Here is a 16,035-nt window from a genome sequence, read left to right as displayed (position 1 = left end):
AATTGTAGAAGAGGGGGAGACTCCTGGGGCAAAGCATCTGGGGGGGGGGGGGAGGAAGTTCAGCAGCAAGGGGTGCATTTCCTGTCAGGTGGCTGAGTGTGGGATGAGTGCCCTTTGTGGCTGAGTGTGGGATGGATGATGGGATGTCCAGTTCCTGGTGTTGGAGTTTCTCCCTGGAGCAAGAGCAGTGTGTGTCCTTTCAGGCTGTGTCTGCGAACAGACAATGCCTGTGTTTCTGCCCTGCTCATGCAAGAGTCGCTTTCTGGCTTGCAGCTTGGCAGCTGAGGAGATGTCCCCTGAAGAGCTTGTGCTGCTGGTCTCCCTCCCTCCCACCCTCATTCTCTTTCTGCTCTGTGCTGAGCCATTCAAAAGGCTGGCATTGACCAGAGAGACAAAGAGCTCTTTCAGGCCTGGAGCTTTTGTTAATATTCCCCGCTGTGTTCCTCTTTCCTGCTCTCTACTCTGATGGTTAATCTTCAAGTTCAGCAGCTCCAGTGGCATTTTGAGAATGAAAGTCACTTCCTGGTTTTAAAAAGCAAACAGTTGTGGGACATATTCTATTCGTGTTTGGGTGGTTCCCTCCATATGCAAAATATTGTCATGATGGATAAAAAAGCCTTCTGTGCTGGCTTAGCTCTTAGTAACCTTTTGGGAAACGCTTTATCTTCCCAGTTAAGTTAGGTATACTGTAAGTGTTGAAAACCTGTATCTTCACAGTGCTTTAAAGGTTGCTTCCCCACCCCCCAAGCCCTGTGACACAGAATGGTAAACTGCAGTATTGCAGTCCAAGCTCTGCTCATGACCTGAGTTGGATCACGGTGGAAGCTGAGTTCAGGTAGCCAGCTCAAGGTTAATTCAGCCTTCTATCTTTCCGAGGTCGGTAAAATGAGTACCCAGCTTGCTGGGAGTAAAGTGTAGATGACTGGGGAAGGCACCCCATTAAAAAGTCTGCTGTGAAAACGTCATGATGCAACATCACCCCAGAGTCGGAAACGACCGGTGCTTGCACTGGAGACTACCTTTACCTACCCCCCCCCGCCCAACTACTGGTGAGAGGAATCAAGGGGTGTCATCGCTCTAACTACTGGATCAGCCAGGCATCTCCTTGATCTTTGAGTGGCATGACCAGACTTAGATTGATGTATCTGTTTCTCATGGGTATGGTTAGTCTTGAGTTCCTTTGGTGCTTATTGTGGCTCTGTAACTACCATTGAGATAATACCTCTTTTGTTGTTTGTGTTGTTACAAGACTGGTTCCACAAAGAAGTCACCTGCTCGCCCAAGGACCTAATAATGAATAAACAGAAGCAGAATGCTGGTGGGCCTTTTGGCGTTCTGAAGGGGAAGGGCTCACATTTTGGGATTCTAAGAAGGGAGATTTCTTGAGGCCTGTCCTGAGTTGCATAGGTGGGATGAGAATCTTGCCACAGCCACAGAAAGTGACTTTTCCTAGGCATCTCTGATATGGCAAGCCCTCTTACACATGTCCTTGTAATTCACATCTGATGTTTTGTGTGAGAACGGCTGCTGAAAGCAGGGCTTCCCATAGCACACTAAGCATGTGGCATTTACTTGTAAAGTGCCATGTTGGAACTTGGATCTCCCATGCGTTAAGGGTAGGAGAATTGCTGTTTGGAAGAGTAACTGAAGGTTATGGCCATTGTCTTGTGCATCCATCGGTGGGGACAACTTTAAGAACATTGGGAGAGCTCTGCTGAATCCGACCTGCGATCTATCCAGCAACCTGTCTGACACCAAAGCCTGCCACTTGCCCTGGAGGGCCAGTGAACGGGGAGAGAGCCCAAGGTCTTCTCCCAGTGCTGCCTCCTGTTACTGGTATCCAGAGGTTGATTACTTCTGGATGTGGAGGCTTCCTTTAGTCACCGTGGCTAGTAGATTTTAATGGACCCCCTCATCCATCAATCGGTCTGTCCCGCGTTTAAAGCCATCCATTCTTTCTTCACTGAAAGTGCAGGTGAGCATATTGGTACAAATTCTGTTCTGCTATACTTGTTCTTCTATCCCTTTGCCTGCTAGTATGTTGGATTGAAAGCTGTAGTAGAGGGAGTCCAGTGTTCTGGTTCAGAATGACACATTGAAAATGGTGGAAGGAAATGGCCTTTTCTGTTAGTGCCTCTGGCCAAAACACGGAGCGGAATGGTCCATGGTTCTTCTCTTCTGCTGTGACTGACATGTTCATGGGGGCTGGGAAACACTCAACGGAGTCTCCCCCACAGCTCTGTGTTTTGCCAGTGAGATCCCCACAGGTGAATTCGAGCACCTGGGCAGGGAATGCACTGGAAGCTTCCTAGGGCAGGTCCCACCGTTGTGACTGGCTGTCTGCAAGTAATGCAGCTTCATTGTTAAAAGGACAGAAAGGGCTTTGCTGGTAGTGTTTAATGTCAAGGCTTGCCCCTCTTGGATGCAGGATTGCTGTGAACGAAAGCTTCAGTATTCATCAGGAACTCTTCGTGGACTTGTCTGGGGAAATTGGGGGTGCTCAGTATGATAAAGACAAATTTGTTCACATTCCAGCCTTTTCTTAGCTGTAGACCTCTGGACTTCCTAAAATAAAATTATTTCATAGAAATGTGGAATCACAAAGTTGGAAGGGGCCACGAAGGCCATCCAGTCCAACCCCCTGCTCAGTGCAGGATCAGCCTAGAGCCTCTCTTAAGTGTTTGTCCAGCCGCTGCTTCAAGACTGCTAGTGAGGGGGAGCTCACCACCTCCCTTGGTATTAGATTCCACTGCTGAACAACTCTGACTGTAAAATCTTAATAGGGATTTAGGGTGAACATATGAAGCTGCCTTATACTGAATCCGACCTTGGTCCATCAAAGTCAATATTGTCTACTCAGACTGGCAGCGGCTCTCCAGGGTCTCAAGCTGAGGTTTTTCACACCTATTTGCCTGGACCCTTTTTTGGAGATGCCGGGGATTGAACGTGGGACCTTCTGCTTACCAAGCAGATGCTCTACCACTGAGCCACTGTCCCTCCCCTATGATTAACACGTGGAATTCCCTGCCACAGGAGGTGGCGGCTACAAGCATAGCTTCAAGAGGGGATTGGATAAGCATATGGAGCAGAAGTCCATCAGTGGCTATTAGCCACAGCGTATTGTTGGAACTCTCTGTCTGGGGCAGTGATGCTCTGTATTCTTGGTGCTTGGGGGGCACAGTGGGAGGGCTTCTAGCCCCACTGGTGGACCTCCTGATGGCACTTGGGATTTTTGGCTACTGTGTGACTCAGAATGTTGGACTAGATGGGCCACTGGCCTGATCCAACAGGGCTTCTCTTATGTTTTATCCCCCTCCCCAATATCCAGCCAGTACCTTCCCATGAATGCAAGTCCTCTCCTCTGCTGCCAACAGGAACAGCTCCCTGCCCTCCTCTAAATGAGGGCCCTTCAAATACTTAGAGAGCAACCCTGTCCCCCCTCAACCTCTCTTCTCCAGACTGAACATTTCCAAGTCCCCCTCAGCCTTTCCTCCTGGGGCTTCTTGGTCTCCAGACCCCTGGTCATCTTCATTGCTCTCCTCTGCACCTGTCCGCATTGTGAAGTGAGGCTTCCAGAACTGCACACAATAGTTTATAATAATTTATCAGATAGCGTTTGATTGTGAGCCATAGGGCTTCACTCTTCCTTCTAATCTTGCACAGTGTGAGATACTTGGTGATTAAATAGTGTTGGAATGTATAAAAATGACCTACCCCCATTTGAATAGTGAAGATCATGCTGGACTGTAGATCTTGGACCCCAGCCTAAAGCACAGTCAGTCCTGCTGGAGGGCACAGGTTGTGCTGGATTGTAGTCTGGCCACAGTTGCCACATCTCAAAGGGAAGGCCTCTGTCAGGGAGAGAAAGTGGAATTAAACTTGCTCCTCAGTTGAAGAAAAATGATCTTAAAACAACAAAAAAAGGATATTCCCATCATGTTGTAGCTGAAGTACGTTTCAGAACTGTTTTGATTTTAAAACTACCATGAAAGTTTTTCCTGTATCCAGTCCTTTCCTCCCTTACTGGCAGCCAGCAATGCAGCATGTGGCTGAAACCCTGAAGTACAGCATAGCACAATCACTTTCCGGTAATCCTTTGTGCCATAATTTAAGCAGCCAAGCTTGACTGCACCTGGAGTAACATTTGACACTTCAGTGTTGCACTTGAATAAGGGATTTCTGGAAAAGTGAGCAGCTGAGCCAAAAAGCTTTGTTCCAGAATGGGGTTGCAAGCATTGAACAGAGGACATCAGTAGTCTGTAATGTAGGGCTATTAACTCCCTCTGGGAGTGGGGTCCCTGGTAGGATCTCTCCGGTGCCATCCTGTCGCATGTGAGTGCGTGTGCCACAATCCATAGAATTGTGGGGAGCTTTTTTGGGCTGCAGGTGTTTTCACAGGTTTTGGTGCTTTGTTTTGCTGCATGGATTTGTATGTGAATCACCTTCCACAGCGTTTTCTGTTCCTATCACTCCCATGGTCTTTTTAACCTCATCCCCAGTTTCTTGGGATGTATCTATATATTCTCAGTTTGCATACCTCCAAAGGGACCCTCTTGGGAACAAGCTGGCAGATCCAGAGAGCTGCTCATATCAGGCAGAGTGTTGTGCAGGAAGGTGGAATCCATGGAAGCTGTGTGTCTTTGAAAGATTATGCAAGTGCTGTGGGAAAGTAGGTGCTGCATGGAGGCTTGTGGAGAGTGTCAGAGTTCCTTCTTTCCTTGGCAATTTGTGGAGGGTGTTTTGAATGTTGCAAAACTGCCATGCTGAAAACAAGCCTTAGTTTTTATCTCTTCCATCTGGAATAGCTGTGGCCAATGTTTGGAGCTTAGAAATTGCTGAGAGATGTTTGCTAGACAGGTCCACACGCCATAGGCATGTACACAAATACTCAGAGGAAAAGATGTATCAGGGACAGAGAAAAGTTTCCTATTTTGTTTAGTGCTAGCTAGTTTCTTGGCTTTGTGAGTTGCGGGAGGGGGGTGTTTGCTCATGCTCAATCAGTGTCATGTGTCTGTATTTCGAAACACAGAGAATGCATGTGTTGCTCTCTGCCTGGTTTCTGATGTGTCACTTGTCATATGCTGAACTTCTTCGGTTTAAAACATGTAGCTGTCAGTTGGCTCCAGTTTCTGTTTCTTGATGTTCAAAAAGAATCTGGTTGGTCAAAAAGGAACTCTTGCAAAGGTCTGGAAGCTTTTGGTATCAGCTGGACATTTTGTGGGACTGTTTTGAGAGGACATGAGCCACCTTTTGTTGGTGGTGCGGTTCTGTTTCTGAGAGTTGGATTTGCTTCTGCTTGCCTTCTAAATCATCCCGAAGGCCATGTGTGTGAGGTGAGTTTGCCCATGGGAAAGATGTCATGGACTCCTGTGTTTTTCTTTTGCTTCTCTTCTGTTGTGTGGAATGGCATGGGGGAGGTTAATGACTCTGTGTTCTCTGGCAGCCACCAACATCTGGATTGGGGCAGAAAAACTGGGTGTTCTGGTGGCGTTTTTGAGAGCACTGGGAGTTGTTTCAGCCTGTGAAAAAAAACCCACTTGGCTCTCCTCCCTCTCGGCTGCTTTGCCCTGAGTCTTTGGTGTTTGCCCTCTGAGTAGGGACAGAAATCTGGGTCCCAGCAGAATTTGAAAAAAACTTCAAGGAGGTGTCCCCCAAGTGGTGATACTTCAGACTTGCTCGGTTGTTCAAGGCTGGAGAGGGATGGGGTATGCTGCACTAATCAGTTAGGGAGTGGAAGTGCTGGTGGGGGTTCTCAGGACCCCAGCCAATGAAGGATGTTTTGAAAAGAAGTTAAAGGAATGCAGGTAATTTATGCCTTTTGGAGTGGGGTTGGGGGTTGGGTGGGATGTTGGGTTAGTCCAGTTGCACATGAAAGACTTCAAGGAGTTTGTTGTTGCCACATCTTCTTCCCCATTCTTTGGGTCTTGAATTTTTGGGAGATTTTAAGGTCATCTATTCTGGGTCATTCCTGTGCTTTCTTTCAGAGGTGACTGTGGGATAGTCTGTCCTTTTAAGGGGCATAACACTCATCCTCTTGCAAAAGGACAAGAATTAAGGAACTGCCTCATGTGGGAAGGGCCTGCTCTCTTTCAGCAGAATTGGGCAATGCAGGCTAAACATCGGCCACAAAAGCATTTGTCTAGTGCTGACTGTGCTTTTCTGGTGGTTGCAAATTGGTGGGCAGTTCATATTGAAAGCAAAATGCTGTCTTATTTCTGCTTGTTCCAGCTCTCAGCAGGAATGTCTCACTTACTGTAGCAAAGTTCACTGTCTCCACCCCCCTCCCCCGGTTTCTGGCTGCAATTACCTAGCCAGAAAACCCATTCCAGGTAGCCTGCATTTCTCGTTGGCAGTGGAAGTTGGCCGTAGGGGTGCTGGCTGCAGCCTGTGGGGATCTTTTGGTGGCACTAGCCTGGCCCAGCACAGAAGCAGCATTCTTCTCAAAGACGTTTCCCCTTGGTTGTGCAGAGCGTGCTTGCCCTCAGCCTCTTGTTTGTCCTTAACTTGCCGCTTCGTAGAATACCCCGAGGACCCGTGCAGCAGCCTCTGGAGGACCGGATCTTTGCTCCATCAGTCTCAGCTGTATACAGCACTGTAAGTACAGCTTCTGTGAAGCAGAGAGTTTTCCCTTGTGCTGTGATCTACTGGATTAATTCTGTCTGAGCTCCACAAGCCTTGCATGTAGAGATGCCGCAGCACTGAAGTTTCACCTGCCCACCAAATGTGTTGTGTTTCTGAACCACTTTTCAGTGCAAGGCTTCTCAAGTTGGCTTACATGTTTAAAGAAACAATCACAATGATTAAAGCTTGAGGGAGGGAGGGAGGCCTCACCTGGAGCTGTGCCCAGGTGTAATGGAGGCTGCTGGTAGGTGAAAGAAGGGTGGGTGCTCAGCTGCTGCTGGGGCCTTGTGGCTGAACGGCTTCCTTCCTTCTGGCCTCAACAAGGACCGGGGAAGCTTAATCAGACTCATTAGCAAATGAGTCTTTTCCTCCCTCAAACTGAAAGTCGGGAGATATGACATTTCTCTTTATGCATACATAAACACAATATATAGAAAGAAAGCGATTTGGTACAGATCAAACTTTTTAACTTCAAAAAATTGAAGTAGGATTTAGACTTGAACTTTCTCAGCTGGTGATGCTTGCTTAGAATGGTGCCTTTGGAGAGTGAGTCCAGATGAGTTTGTCCAGTTTTCAATATGGCTTTAGCAGAAACCTGGCTGCATCTACTGAAGTGAACTGTCAAAAAGCACCAGTCATCTTCTTATGATGGGTGTGGGGGGCAGCCTCACAAATGCCTCCCCACCCACCTTGTGAGGGTGGTTACTTGCTGTGTTCTCCAGCTGGCCAGTGGGAAGGTTATGATGGTTCTCAAGTGCCATCTCTATAAGTGGAGTTTCACTGAAGTACTTTGTAAAAAGCTCCTGAAATGATTACTTGCATGTCATTTTGTTTCTCTGTGTTGGAAGGGGCTGCCTTTTGCCATCCATCATGGATCATTCATGGATGCCTGGGATTTTACATCCTGGAGTGTGCCCCTTCTGAAGAGATTCCCCCAGCAAAGGCCTGCCCCCCACGCTGTGTGCTCAAACTTGATATCTGGGTCAGGAGGCCGGTCTCTTCTGCTGTGTGGCTGCTGTCTGAAGACCTGGCTGGGCATCCAGCAGACCTGTTGGATGAAGAGGAGGAGAGATTGGATTTATACCTGGCCCTTCACTGTCCTAAGGAGTCTCAGAGTGGCTTACAATCTCCTTTCCCTCCACCTCCCCACAGCAGACACCCTGTGAGGTGTGTGGGGCTGAGAGAGCTCTGACAGAAATTGCTCTTTCCAAAGCAGCTCTGAGAGAGTTAAAGACTGACCTAAGGTCACTCCCGCTGTTGTACGTAGAGGAATCAAACCCTGTTCTCCCAGATAAGACTCCGCACACTTAACCACTACACCAAACTGGCTCTCAGGAGCAGTCCAGACCACCTCCAACAAAGATGTATTTTGTGTATTTTAATTTTTTCCCCAGTGATATTCATTGGTTTAAATCAAAGTAATTTAAGACACCGAGAAAAAGGACTGATTTTAGTCATTGATGTGACTCGATTCATTCCCTGAACAAGCATGCTTCTGAGCTGGTTGGTGGAACAGTTCTAGAATATTGGTCTGCAGCGGAGTTGGGCAGAATCCAGAACCTTTGGTCACCCCACAGCTTACTGGCACAGCAGAGCTCCATTTTTGCTTGGTGTTTGTAGATTGCAAGGAAGCTGAGACTGCACTCCTTTGCCCATTGGTTGGGAAATCAGGCCCAGTCTCTGTGTAGGATCCAGTTGCAAGTATCCAGAGCCTTCCAGAAGCCTGGGCAAAGCAGTGTTTTTCCATCAGCTGGGAAGATGTTCCTTGGTGTTTGGTCGGTAGTCATAAACATTTGTAATTTGAGAACAGAACACCCTCAAGAGCTCCAGTAGGTGGAGGGTGTAATACAGGAGGAAAAGGTCATGGGGGTGGAGCTCCATGGGTGATTCCGCTGAGCTACAGGAAGAAGGCACCTCTGGGTCAGAGCCATTGAGAAAGAGCGCCCTCTGCTTGTGCAGGAGGGCAGGCACGGATGGACAGGCGAGCAGGGAAGGCAGCATTCCAGGGAGGAGGAGCCAGTCAAGGACATGAAAGGCCAGCAGCAGTTCTGGCCAGAGGCAGAGCTGAACAGTGAGTTCTGGGGAACCTGAAGGCTAGACTGGTGTTATTTCGTCCTGGTAAACAATATTGTGCTGCTTTTGCTTCCAAATTGTTTCTAGTGGGTGAAAAGATTTGCATGCAGCTGCAGGACTTTAGTGGGATCCAGCTGAGAGATTTGGCAAAACAAAAGAGATTGACTTCCTTGACATCCAGGCACATGGCCATCTCTTGAATGTGGCCCATTGTGCTTTAAGCCGGTACAAAGAAGAGGCAGGACCCAAACGGAGGCGACTGTGGACCTAAAATGGCATCCTTTCGAAGCAAGGTTGAGTCTGTATGCCGGTTGGCTGTGCCTCAAACTATTTGTAATTTGGAATTAAAGATGGGCATGAGTTAGGCACATGTTATGGAAGATCATTCTTCCATCGGGATCAAGCAGGATTTCCTTTGTTGATTGGCATTGTTTGAAGTGGGACCATGGAAATGTAAGCCTAGATGTGAATTTGGTCATCAGGAAATGGGTTTGAAGGATGAGAGAGAATCTATCCTTGCTCCCTCTCCCAGAGGGGAGTCAGCCTCTTCCCAAAGGGGTTTTTGAAGCCTGTGGGGGACCTGTGGTTTCCTGTCCCAGAACACATATTTTGCAGTCTGCCCAGCATGTGGCTTCTGACCCTGTGAAGAAAATGACCAGGACAGTTATAGGAGCTTTGGTGATGCAATCTGAAGAGTGAGTCTCTTTCTAGGATCGTTGCCACTAGCTGCCCATGTTCTGGAAATCCTGACTAGTGGTGCTTCTGTTTCCTCTCCCCCTGCCCCTTCTAGCTGCTGGTCCTTGCTCCTGAGGTGACCAGTGGGGCAGGGGAAGAGGTGTGGCCTCTTCTTTGCCCTTATGCAGCTGGGGCTGACCCACTGGTGACTGGACACAGTTCCCTTTTGCTCCCCCCTCGGCTCTGCTGCTGGTCTCCAGCTAAGGGTTCCTGAAATACATTTCATGTGGAAGCTGCCTTTGGAGGGGAATTGGTGCCAGTCTTTGATGGAGTCCACTGGGCCAGGCTGCGTGTGATGCCTTTGCTCTGGCCTGCAGGAGCATTTGCAAGAGAACAGAGGACCTGACTGCAGCAGAGGCAGCCGCTTAGGCCGTGGCCCTGCATGGCCAGGGTCGCACCAACAGGCTTGCAGACCTCCTTTCTCTGGCCCTGTTTTTATGGGTTCCTGTGGCATTTAGATTGGGTGGATTACAACTAGGATACACAGGTCCTTGTGTGATTCACCTAGATTTGCAGAAACACCATTTGGCAGGGAACTTTATTACCTTTTATGGCTATCCAGACCAAATGGCCAACCCACACTGTTTTATGTGACCATGTGATCAGTTTGCCCTCTTAATCAACCAACTGCATGTATTCCAGCCACAATACCTGATCCCCTTGTCTGATGAAGTGTGCTTAGAGGGCACACAAAAGCTTACGTTCTCAATAAAACTTGGTTGGTCTTAAAAAGGTGCAACTTGACTCCTGCTTTGTTCAACTGCTTTAGACCAAGACAGCTTCCCACCTGGATCTGTGGCATTTAGAGTTAGGCTGTCTTGTGAGGCTTTAGAGGCAGTTTCTCCTAGGAGATGAGGCTGCAGAGAGAGAGAGAGAGAGAGGTCCAAAGCAGGAGGGTGCTTGATGTTCAGGTCTGGCCTGTGTCCTGGAAGAACAGGCAGCTGGGCTTGCAGTCTGGACTTCACTCCTGGGGAGGGGGTTGGACAGAGTCATGTAAGAAATACTGTTTTTATTTGTTGGACTTAGATCTATTTAATGGCACATTTACTTGAGCAGCATCTGTGAAATTTGCAAATACTTTTTTTACCCCCCTCCCCCCAAAAACATTAGTGTCATCTTGAGGGCTTGCTTGTAGTCTGTTAAATGGGAAAACATGTGGCCTGTTTACAGTGGGTGTTGCAGAAACAAAAGCTTAAAGAAGACCACTTGCTTAGGCATGGGGAATTGTGCCCCCCCCCCCCCCCCCAGTGCTCCTGGCTCCAGTGCTAGATATGCAGACAGTGCCTCTAGAGAACCAGTTTGGTGTAGTGGTGAAGTGAGCGGACTCTTATCTGGGAGAACCGGGTTTGATTCCCCACTCCTCCACTTGCACCTGCTGGAATGGCCTTGGGTCAGCCATAGCTCTGGCAGAGGTTGTCCTTGAAAGGGCAGCTGCTGTGAGAGCCTTCTCAGCCCCACCCACCTCACAGGGTGTCTGTTGTAGGGGGAGAAGATATAGGAGATTGTAAGCCGCTCTTGATTCAGGGAGAAGGGTGGGGTATAAATCTGCAGTTCTTCTTCTTTGGCTGATTGGCCTGCTGCACTCCTTTGATGAAGCCACAGGCTATTATTTGGGGGGGGGGGGGCGGGGTGGTTGTCTTTATAATTTGCTGTCTTTGTGATTGTCCTCCAACCACTGAAGTGGAGCTGGCTGCAGGGAGCATGTGCGGATGGTCCGTTTCCATTTGTGTTGGCTCCCTGGTTGTCTTTCCAGTCCCAATTTAAAGTACTGGGTTTGACCTGTGGAGTATAACAACTAGATAGATCCAAGGGGGCAGCCGTCTTGGTCTGAAGCAGTGTGGCAAAGTTAGAGTCCAGCAGCACCTTGAAGACCAACAAAGTTTTATTCAGACTGTGAGCTCACGGCCAGTATAACAAGCAGTTATTTAAAAGGTTATATTTTAAATGGAATCTGCAATGTATTAAATGCTAAAACCATACCACTGTCAAAGCCTGCTGTACTATGTGAAAGTACGTGCCGTGTAAGAAAATATTTTGTTTCTGAGGCAAAAAGTTGTATAAATGTGGAATAATAGGTGATGCATTTATTATTTTGACAAATGTTCATGACACTAGCAACCAGAAACACGGAACTTTCCTTGTATGTCACGGAGAAACAATGTAATGCCTTGCCTGGCTTTGAAAAAGTTTGGGCGCTTAATTCTGCCCCAGACTGTGTCCTCTGTGGCTTTGAGTCCCTCAGTGTATGCGGAGACTCAAATGAAAGCCCATTATTTTCACCCTTGATCCCATTCACAGTCTCGGGGTTGCATGACCAGGGCCTGCCATTTGGATCCTGTGCTTAGGTAGTCATTTAGTTGTGTGTCTTTGTTAGAAAGATATAAGTTTCTAAAAGAGGAAATATGATTTGGCCTTTTTTCCTTGTGATTTAAATGGTCTTGATTTTAAGCCCACCCTTTTTGCCTTTACCTGAATCACCAGGGTCCATTGAGAAGCACCTTGGCCCACCTGCCTATCCCTCCCCGGTGTGGAGAGCTGGTGTCCCAAGTCCTGCTGTTTATTGCCAGCAGTCAGATGGTGGCTTTGATCCCACCCACCCCAGCATCCATCCTGTGCATGAGGTGGACTGAGAGAATGGCAGCGATCCAGGTCTTGCAGGGATTGCCCTGACTGAGGGGAGGGCTGTCCCTTGTCCTGTTGAGCGTAGGAGAAGTGAAATCGCATGCATTGATGTACCCCAGGTCTGCGTTGCATTGTGAGGTTCCAGCGATGGTTGCCTTTTCCTCCTCTTGAGTATGCCAGCTTGTTTTTTCTCACTAAATGTGTGGCCAAAGCATGTAAGCGCCCTTCCTTAGAGGCAGCATCACTAATTTTTGGTTTTTACTAACAGTTTATCTCCTCACAGGTTACACAGCTTGCAAGACAGCCGGGGCCCCCTGCCCCCTCCCCGTACTCTGCACATGAACTAAGCAAGGGCCACCCAGCCCTTGCTGCAACACCACCCGGACACGCAGCCTCTCCCGGGCTCACCCAGGTAAGAGATGTGTGTGGGTCGCCCCTTCCTCAGGCCCTGGTTTCCCTTCTGAGAGCTGAGGGGAGACTGAGGGGTGGAAGGAGGCCCAGCTGGTGCAGTGCAAACTCTGTCTGTCTGTGTGCTGCTGTCTCTTGTCCTGCTGCTGCCTCTCTTGGAAGGAGAAGTGGCTGGGGGGTGGGGTGGGCCCTTGTGCAGGGGTGTCTGAGTGTCCTCCGAAACACTTTCTGGCTGGCAGCAGTGATTTAAATGCCCTGCCTGTTGCCAAACCACTTCCTTTTCCTGCAGTGGCAACATATTAAATGCCTATTAAATGTCAAGAGGGGGGTACAGAGATAGCAGTATGAATGGATGAGAAAGTGCATGTTATTGAGAACTGTACTGTTCTTACAAGCTTACGATCTACAGTTACTCCACACAGTATTTCCAGGAAGAAAGCAATGGACTTTTGAAGATGTCAGGGTTGTGAAAGAGGGAGGGTTATGGAAAAGGTGAGGAGACTCGCTGGCCAGGGGTGCACTGCTGAAGACTTGGGGGCAGGAAGCTTGCTCAGCACTGAGCCCTTTTCCTTGGAAATGGAGCATTGGGGCCTGGGGCACCCCTGTAATAAGACAGGTGGAGAGGCATCAGTCCCTTCTTTGTGGAGAAGTGCCATTTCTGTAGTTCCTTGCTTGAGCAGCAGTTCTGGGATGGGTTGTCACAGGACTGGACATCACAGTGGAACATATCTGGACCGCTTCGATTTCCAAAGGAGCTCCGGGCATGGGGGCTAAAGGAGGGCTGGGTGCCAGAGAGAGTCTTGCCCATCTGCTGCCTCTGGCCACTGGAAGGGGTTGTGCTGCACCCTTTCGATGGGCTTGGCTTGTGCTGAATGTTCCCCTAGTCCAGCTGAGGTCTTGCTGCCAGATATGTTAACACATGAGGACTGTGTGGTGCTTTGTGCGGGGGAAGGCACTTTCCCAGGGAAGCAGGTGTGTGCTGTGGAGAGCAGAGGAACCAGAAGAGGTGCCATGCTAGCTCCTGTGGCAGTCCACCAAGGAGGCAGAGGAACAGCTCCCTCCCCTTCCTCCGGGGCCCAGAGTGAAGGGCCTTCAGACTCTGGTCCCCCATTTGGAACCTTTTCCCAAGGCAGTCTTGTGCCCATGAGCCAGAGGGCCATTCCTTGGTTATCCTGAGGGTGTGTGTGGTTGATCCGGGCAATTTTGGACATTTGCCTGCAACAAAATGAGGGGAAGGGATGGCTGCTCAGCAATCATGGGGGCAATTATATCTTCGCCCCGTTGGGTTTGTTAGGGTTCTCAGTGACAACGTGATAGGTATTGCTTTCTTCCAGTGCAGTCCACGTTTGACAGAGGGCAGCAGATCTATAAAATCTGATCAGGTCACGCCTGTTCAATTTTGGGATGTTGTTCTGAGTGTAGGGAAGTTTCTCAGCCTCCTGCCTCTTGAGAAGCCCCCTCCCCCATTCTTTCCTCTGGAGTAGCTGGCTGCATTAAATGTTCTGCTGAAAGGCTGCCTGCACATATCCTTCTAGCTGCCTCCTCTGTTTCCCATGGTGCTTCGGAGCTGGAATGTCTGGGTGGGGAGGAGGATTATCCAAAGGAGGAGCCTTTTGACTTCTCAGGTGGGCACTGAGAAGCAGATGGCCGCTGGAGTTCAGGAGTGCAGATCCGAGATGAACTGAATGCTGCAGTCCTTTCCTTTGGCACTAGCGGGTTTCCAGATGCCACTTCAAGAGCCATGGGATATAGTGGTAGAGAAACTCCATCTGATGATCAGAGAGGGCTTTTCTCCTCGCTTGAAGGTCTGTCAGCAGGCCTCACCCGCCCTAATGGAGAGGGGGATGTCCCTGGGCTGTTGTTGATGTGTTCCTTTCCTTTGTCAGTTCAAAGGGAGCTAAGGGACCTGAGTGACTTGCAGCCTTGGGAGGGCCCCCCCATTAGCCTGGAGCGTGCCGTTTTGACGTACCAGCACCTGTCCCTGCCTCCTTTCTCCCCTCTCTGTCGCTCTTTCTTTTCTCTCTTACTCTGTCGCTCTCTTTCACTCTCACTCCAGCAGCCAGGAGGGAGGAGGGACAGAAGCTTTCCACCCCACCCAAGAGCCAGCAGTCTTTTTGAAGATCCAAGGGAACTGGTGCAAAGGATTCTGGGATGTGGGATGGTGAGTCACAAGAGGACGAAGGTTAAGTGATGCCCCGCTGGAAAGCCCTGGCTCTCTTTTCTGAAGGGGGGAGATCATGTATGGGGGGGTGTCACAACTTAGAGGGGAGCCCCCACCCCCACTCATTGTAGAAGATTCAGTGCACTCTTGCTTGGGTTTGTAGAGCTGAAAGCCTGTGATGTACAAAGAGCAGGTGGGCCCTTTGTCTTTTTGGTGGGACTTCTGCATGGGAGGAGTTCTGTGCTGTCGCTTTGCAGCTCTTGCCCAGGTGTTCAGAGCAGGTGCAGAGGCATGAAGCATGCCTTTGGGTCTGGTCTTCTGAATGGCTGCTGTCAGAGGGGAGCCTTGCCCAGAAGCTTCAAGGCATGAGCTGCCTGTCTTGCCTCTCCAGACCTCTCTCTGAACTGGGCATCCCATTGCTCCCCGCTCCCCAGGCTAGCATAAGGGGATTAATGCATTCAGATGCTTGGGGTGTGACTTGAGATTTGAGTCCCTGGATCCTGGAAGCGGTCTTGGTCCCCAGTTCCAGCTCACTGTGGCCCTGGCTAGGTGTTTTCCTCCCTTTAGAATCAGCTTTGAATAAAAGGTTTAGTTCTTAGAGCAGGCCTGTGGGGGGTGGTGTTTAGTGGTTCCGTTTGACAATGAAGGGTTTTATTTACTTCATTTGTGCCTCTGTTTCCTCCCTAATGGGGACCCAAAGCAGGTGATAACATTTCCCACTCCACTGTGTTTTCATGGAACCAGCAGGCTTCCATGGCAGAGTGGGGATTGGAACGGGGGCCTCCGAGAGCCTGATGGCCACGCTGGCTGTCTCTTCTGGGTGAACTGCCACCCACAGCAGTCTCTACTGACAAGGCCGGTGTCAGTCAAGCTCCATGTTTTGCATCTTTGCCCTGCATAAATGTTGTGTGATGTTGTGTGCTTGTTTGCTTTTCCCAAGCTTGCGCAGTTAATACTGATTTGAAGGTAGGCTTTGAAGAATCAGGCTGATGGGTGTCTGTCTCCAGTGCACAAAATCATTTGTTTCTCAGCGTGGTACAGCAGTGCAGCGTCCAAATGACTGGAGGAGAAAACTGTCCTCTTGAATTGGTGATGTGGCTCTCAAGAGCATCTGCCATGCTGTGTGAATGTTCCAGGCAGCAGGGCTGCTTCTGTTGGTCTCTGGGTCTGGCTTCTGAGGCTGTGGGAGCAGGTTGCAGGCTGCATCCCGGAGATTGCTTCCTCTGCCTCTTGCGTCCTTAGAGGGCAGAACTTTGATGGGAGCTTTCTTCGCTTTCTGTATGTCAGACACCTTAAAACTCAGCATTTGTTGGTGCCAGGCTGAATTCTGCTTGGAGGATTGAAGGTTGTATTTTTTGAGCTATAAAGGAAGGTTTTTGAGAAGCAGCCACTGAAAGAACGCTTGCTCTGTTTGG

The 16,035-nt window shown here is 49.3% G+C and overlaps 1 protein-coding gene across 1 annotated transcript in view; it reads left to right on the top strand.

Moving 5' to 3' along the window:
• The first annotated feature begins 6,518 nt into the window (after positions 1-6,518).
• EIF4G3 (eukaryotic translation initiation factor 4 gamma 3) overlaps positions 6,519-16,035 on the top strand; it is a 68,443-nt gene continuing 58,926 nt past the window's right edge. Inside the window, exons 1-3 of the mRNA XM_060259647.1 lie at positions 6,519-6,594; positions 12,335-12,463; positions 14,516-14,620. Of these exons, the coding sequence (XP_060115630.1) occupies positions 14,618-14,620 (3 nt within the window). The 5' untranslated portion in view covers positions 6,519-6,594; positions 12,335-12,463; positions 14,516-14,617. The remainder of the gene's footprint in view (positions 6,595-12,334; positions 12,464-14,515; positions 14,621-16,035) is intronic.

The sequence above is a fragment of the Heteronotia binoei genome, chromosome 18 (genome assembly GCF_032191835.1).
Source record: "Heteronotia binoei isolate CCM8104 ecotype False Entrance Well chromosome 18, APGP_CSIRO_Hbin_v1, whole genome shotgun sequence".
Classification (NCBI taxonomy): Eukaryota; Metazoa; Chordata; class Lepidosauria; order Squamata; family Gekkonidae; genus Heteronotia; species Heteronotia binoei.
Note: the sequence above shows the minus strand (reverse complement) of the source record. Positions and strands in the feature narration are given on the sequence as shown.